This window comes from Polypterus senegalus, chromosome 1, assembly GCF_016835505.1.
Source record: "Polypterus senegalus isolate Bchr_013 chromosome 1, ASM1683550v1, whole genome shotgun sequence".
In the NCBI taxonomy this organism is placed as follows: domain Eukaryota; kingdom Metazoa; phylum Chordata; class Cladistia; order Polypteriformes; family Polypteridae; genus Polypterus; species Polypterus senegalus.
The window spans coordinates 77,556,330-77,562,329 of NC_053154.1; the positions used below are offsets into that span (position 1 = coordinate 77,556,330).

At 35.2% G+C, this 6,000-nt stretch overlaps 1 protein-coding gene across 1 annotated transcript in view; it reads left to right on the forward strand.

The window, feature by feature from the left end:
• lix1l (limb and CNS expressed 1 like) overlaps positions 1 to 1,601 on the forward strand; it is a 52,363-nt gene extending 50,762 nt beyond the window's left edge. The window contains exon 6 of the mRNA XM_039751219.1: positions 759 to 1,601. Within this exon, the coding sequence (XP_039607153.1) occupies positions 759 to 1,013 (255 nt within the window). The 3' untranslated portion in view covers positions 1,014 to 1,601. The remainder of the gene's footprint in view (positions 1 to 758) is intronic.
• The last annotated feature ends 4,399 nt before the right edge of the window (positions 1,602 to 6,000 follow it).

The following is a 6,000-nucleotide window of genomic DNA, read 5'->3' on the forward strand; positions in this document are numbered from 1 at the left end:
GATGAGAAGCTAGGTGGAGATCTCAATTTCTTTGCTTAGTCTCCCTATTGTCCTTTCAGTTTTGGTCTAGTGTTTTGGCTGCTGTCCTCCCTCTGCTGTGTGTTTATTTAGGTGGGACTGGAGAGAGAGAGAAAGAGATTGTTTCTCTGATTTATCCATTGCTTATTCAAAGTTAGTTGTAATTGTAACTTTTTTCTTTTTGTTCAATTTAATAAAATAAAATTACAAAAACAAAAGAAATACATATTTCATGCTGGTTCAAATAACATAACAAATACTGATAGTCTCAAACCTACTAAACCCAGGGATATGGGGCCTATCCAGGCAGCATCAAGCACAAGGCAGGAACCAACTCTGCACAGGCTACCAATCACCACAGGTCACCCACAATCACTCACTGGATCAATTTAGAGTCACCAGGTACCCTAACAAGCACGTCTTTGGGATGTGGGAGCAAAACCAGAGGGTGTTGAGTATTCTACACAAACAGCAAATATTGATTCTATAGTTGCATGATTTGGATACATTATTGTTTTGTTTAAGTAATATATATACAAAGTAGGTTTTACAATATAATTTCTCATAAATCTTCCTGATTCTCTAAGTAGTTTAATAATGCTATTAAGGAAGTTATTAAGTATGTTGCCAATTTAGTACCTAATTTAGATACTCTTGCTTTTTCATACATATTTCTTACGTTCAGTATACTGAGCATTCCTTTACACCCCAGGTCATTTTTTATTTTGTTCAATCTGCAGGAGGTGCTGGCACACTATTCTCATCGTGCGCTGGATGATGACATGCGTACACAGATGGCAGCGGACTGGGTGAACAGGGAGCAGACCGTGCCAGGCACTATTGCACGGGAGCTTGGGGCTGCTGAAAGAGAGTTGGAAGAAGCCAGACTGGCAGGCCGTGAGCTGCGTTTTCACAAGGAAAAAAAGGACATCCTTATGTTGGCTGTTGGGCAGCTGGGCAATTCTAATGCAAACACTCTGCCAGCCAACTGCTAGGGACCAGCATCTGGTATTACCAGACTATGAGTAATTGGTAAAAGGCTCTGATTTTTCAAAAAATCTAGGGCATAGAACAGCATTCTTGGTCACAGTACAACACCCCCCCACCCCTCCAATTCATTTGGAGGGCAAAGACTACAGTGTTGTTTCACTCAGTGATGGCACCACTGTAACCATTCATAAGTGGAGTAAACTGATTAATTAATCACAGATTTTCAATTATTATAACCCAGATTATAACCCAGTAAGTTTTATCCTGCAAAATTTTAACTGATAAGTGTTAGACTGCACTTATAATTTTTGTACATAATATGATCTGTCATTGTTGATTACCCTGCAATTTTAATATAACTATAAAAATGACTATAAATAAAGTGCAGTTTACAAAGTACATATATACACTAACCTTAGAAAAAGTGTGCCAAAATGAAAACATTATGAAAAATAATTTTATATTAATATTAAACACTATAGGTAGAGATTTTCAAAGGAACAACACTAAAGAGTCAAATAAAAATCGGGAGTGGTCTCCCCTAGACTTTCTCGTATACTCAGATATGGGGATAGATATTTGAGGAGTAAAAAGCAAGACAATGATTATATTTTTATATTATGTACATTAAAGAACCATCAACAACAAATCAAATCAAATTAGTAATATATTGAACAATTATTATAAAAGTAAAGTTGAATAAATCGGACTCTGCAGCTGCATGAATAAAAGGTAAAGTACCACCTCGTTTAGCAAAAATAGCCCAAAAGTTAATAGAAATCAACATTTTGTACTTAATACTTGTATGCAAAATGTGGTTGACCTAAGTGAAAGCGTACTCAAGTTATTGTGTTTACATACAAACACACACACAGACAGACAGACACAATTCCAAAAAAGGTATTTATACGAGAAAGTCAGGGAGGTTTAAAATGTTGAGATTCATCAAAATCTCGACATCAAATTTTTGGACGATTACAATACTTTCCCAATACTTCATATATGAGAAAGTAAAAAGGAAAAAACAGACCCTGTTTGTCCCTGGATATGAATAAACACCACTAAGTCCTGTCTCATCCTCTTGCTTACCAGTTATCTCACTATAGTCTAGCCACATTACCTTTGCCACCTTCCAAGTCCAAGCTCAATGAATCACTGGCAGGAAGCAGCCTTTCAAACCCAACCTGGAGTTCATAATAGGACAGTCCCTTAATCTTCTTCTAGTGTCAGATACACCCTGTGAAGGTTCTTGGGTTGTGTCACCAAATCTACCTCTGGCAACTCCCAGTTTGATTGTATCCCTGAACCCCAAATCATAGTTAAAGTTCCAGTATTCATTTGTTGTTGCTTATTCCATCTATTGTAGCATCAAAAGGACCCTGTGTTGTTATTTGGTGGTTTGGAAAACTTCCCTAGGCTTCATAATGTATTCTCATAACTTATGTGAATCCTGCACCCACAGTGAAGTTATTTCCAGGGGTCTGAATAAGCTTTTAGGGCATGCACTCATCAGAAGTGCTGCCTACGTGCAATGGATTCTCCTTGCCACATTTTTCCGAATTAGACAGCCTTCTAGTGGTTTCAGGTCTATATTACCTCTAACCTGGTCACTGTTTTGTCTACTTGTCTCCATTACGTTATAACATGGCACAGCCTTGCCAACCCAGCAATCTGCTACAATATATACATGCTGTATATATTCTTAGTGTTTTGTGCTGTGCAAATCTGTTAACATTTAGCAAAGCACTGGGTCACTTTCACAATGCCTTCTGCTATTTTGCCAAGTTTACTAGGGTGTCTTTAAAATAAATTAAGATTACTTTTTGAGTAGCTGTGCTATCTTGTAATTTTCTTAACATTTTACTTTAAAGTGTGCTTAACATGTATTTTAGTTTAAGCATGACTGTTTGCACTCCATATGTGTTTGCAGTTGGGCCTATAAAAGTCACCCTAGTCATACATATCATACATATTAGCCAGTGAATCTATGTACATTTGACATATGAGTGAGTAATAGGTTATCTGGAGGATTTCATGATAGTATCTTTTTCATAAAAATGATGTCACATGCAGTTGTAATTGTTTGTACTGCAGCTTGTAGGAAACATAACCTCAGCAGCTGCTGGCTTCTGAGATATTTTATTTCCAATTAGCTTCTCTGACAGTTGTAGTTTAGTCAAACCTGCAAAGACTTATCCAGATGTGGATCAAAGAGCACATCATGTATATTTTGCCAGACAGTGAATTGAGTTGTTGTTTTATATTTACAAAGGGTTATTGCCTTATTTTTATATACTTCAAAAATTATACTATGCAAAATGTAATGATCTAACCTGTAACATCTAGAATGCATTGTTACTTAAATCATTGTGAAGAGGTAAGCAACTGTGTCTAACCAGGCTTGTGGTGACTACTGTTTGTCATTGTAGAATAACTCCTAACTATGTTTTAATGATTCAGTTAATATAGAAAAGAGAGGTGTCTTTTTAATTACACAATGATGTTTTTGAGTAAACAGTCATCTGAATGTGTGTATCTACATTCCAGCAGTCCTCTGTGCCATTTCCTACTCTTGTCCACATTTTACAATGAGCGGACATCATAGTCACTCACATCTCAGTACTATAATTACAACAGTTTCAATTGAAGTAATTAATCAGTGATAATAAGAGTAGCTGGGATGAAAGTCAGAGAATAGTGGCGGTCATTAGAACATTTATTAAATGATTAATTTAATTACAATGAGAAGTTTCAGGTCAAATTCATCAAAGGAGTGGTATATTGTGTAAAATCCTTACTGGAGTTTTTATCCCAGTGAGTTTTTCTACTTATATTGACTGCAGGAACTGAAAATGCTATATACTCTGCAGTCACAACTATCATAACATATTAAAGTAGGCTCTTCATTTATGTTGAATTTTTTACTTCTTTTTGAGACAATGCCTATATATACTCCAGTGACACCATTTTTAATTACACATATACATTTTAATAATGTCACTAGTAGCTCTAATGTCTTTGTGCTATTGGAATTCCACTTCCTCATGCATATCTGATGACTTAACTGTAGGAAAAATAAGAACAAGCAAGGAGAAATTGTGGGTAAAAATGATGCAGTTTACAAAGTTAAAGTTTAGTGGGTTGAAGATTCTCCTACTTACACAATTCATAGCTGCTTGATCTCAAACCTTTTCCTGACATCACAGCTCATTTAAGAGAAATTAATTTTGAAAGATAATCAGTCTAATGTAGAGTAAACAGCAATACACATTTACGTTTTTTACAGTAGTTCGTAGTATGGGGAAGAAGTAGAGTATCCTATGGAAACTTTTGTGACCAAGAACGTTATATGGAACATCCACCTATCCATTTTCTAGTTCAGTATTATACATATATGGTACCCAACTTATGCTCAACAGTCTATATACTAGCCTGTTTATACATCTAACTGTTGAGAGGAGCCAGTGCCTGTTCTGGCAGCATTGGGTGCAAGACAAGAACCAACCTTGGCAGGGCGACAGTTCATCACTGATAACCCTCACACACACAATTGAACCATACACATAAATAAACACTGCAGAAAACAAACCGTGTGTAATCTAGTGTCATTCAGCCTAGGTGCAATGGCACAAATAATAGAACTAATATATATCATTGGAACCATAAATTATGTAAATGTTTATAAATTTTGTTTACCACATTTATTGATAGTGCACAGATTTTGAAGTTTTGGTATTGGTACAGTTACAAAGAATATTTCATTTAGTAACAATGATTCATGGCTATCTGTAAGCCTTACAACACCAAGGTAAAAATAATGAAACCCATGTCTCAACTTCAGCCATAAAAACACAAACCCAATGTGCTGTGGCATCCAGAAGTTTCTGATAACCACTAGAATGTAATCTGCATTATTATTTTCATATTTCTAGAACCATGCAGATGAACCTTTTGTAATGTGTACAGTTTCTTTTTAATTTTAAAATCTTGTTTACAGTTGCTTACTTTTTGAAAACAATTCTCGATGCACGAGTGGACATATTAAGCCTGCCGACAAAACAGACAGTTATGGTTTAGATAATTCCATATTGTGAATTGAATGAAACCTGACAGAAGCAAAGCAGCACTAATATACTTTTTAAAGTCTTTCTAGTAAATTGCCTTTTTTATATTTTTAGTTTCTAAATGAGTAGTTGCAAAGTACTAACAAAATAGAATCAATGTTGTGTTTTTGTGTTTTCTTATGTACATTATGCAAAGGAGAATTGAAAAGTGCATTGCACAGTGTTCGATGCAGCACTAAAACTGATTTATAACTTGTTGTTTATGACCTCATCTATAGGTGTGTATCCCAAACACTTTTATTGCATTTTGTTTTAATTCATGTGTGTTAATTTTCTTTGTATTTTTCTACATGACAAATATATATTTGATATGAGTAATTTTTGGCATTTTACTATTAAAGTAATCTTCTTTTTATGTCTAATGCAATAAACCCTAAATATGAAGAAAAATGTTTTGTGTCAAATTTCTGGAATTTTAAATGTAAGGTTTTGCTGATGTCTTTTATATTCCCAAGCCCCTTATAGACATTATTGCATACACTGCATGCGTGTACGTATGTAATGGGATCTGAACTTCAAAATCACTGATTTATGTAGGGGATTATCATGTGCTGGACACATCAGTTTTTTTACCCAAAAGTGACTTATAAATGACAAGTTCAGATTTCAGTTTCTTCCTGATCATTGCATTCACAATATTTTTAGGTTAGGTGATTTGTTCAGGGTCATCTGCTGGTTGGGACTGAGCTGGAAAATTTGAGGTGTACTGCTAAACACCTAAACCCCTAGGCCACACTGTCCAGTGACACCTATATTATTGGACACACTTTTAGTTTATGTTGCACCTCCCAAGGTCCCTGAGGGCCATGATACAACTATATCTACTGTATTAGGTTTGTTTTTTGATGTTTGTTATTTATCTTGTTCT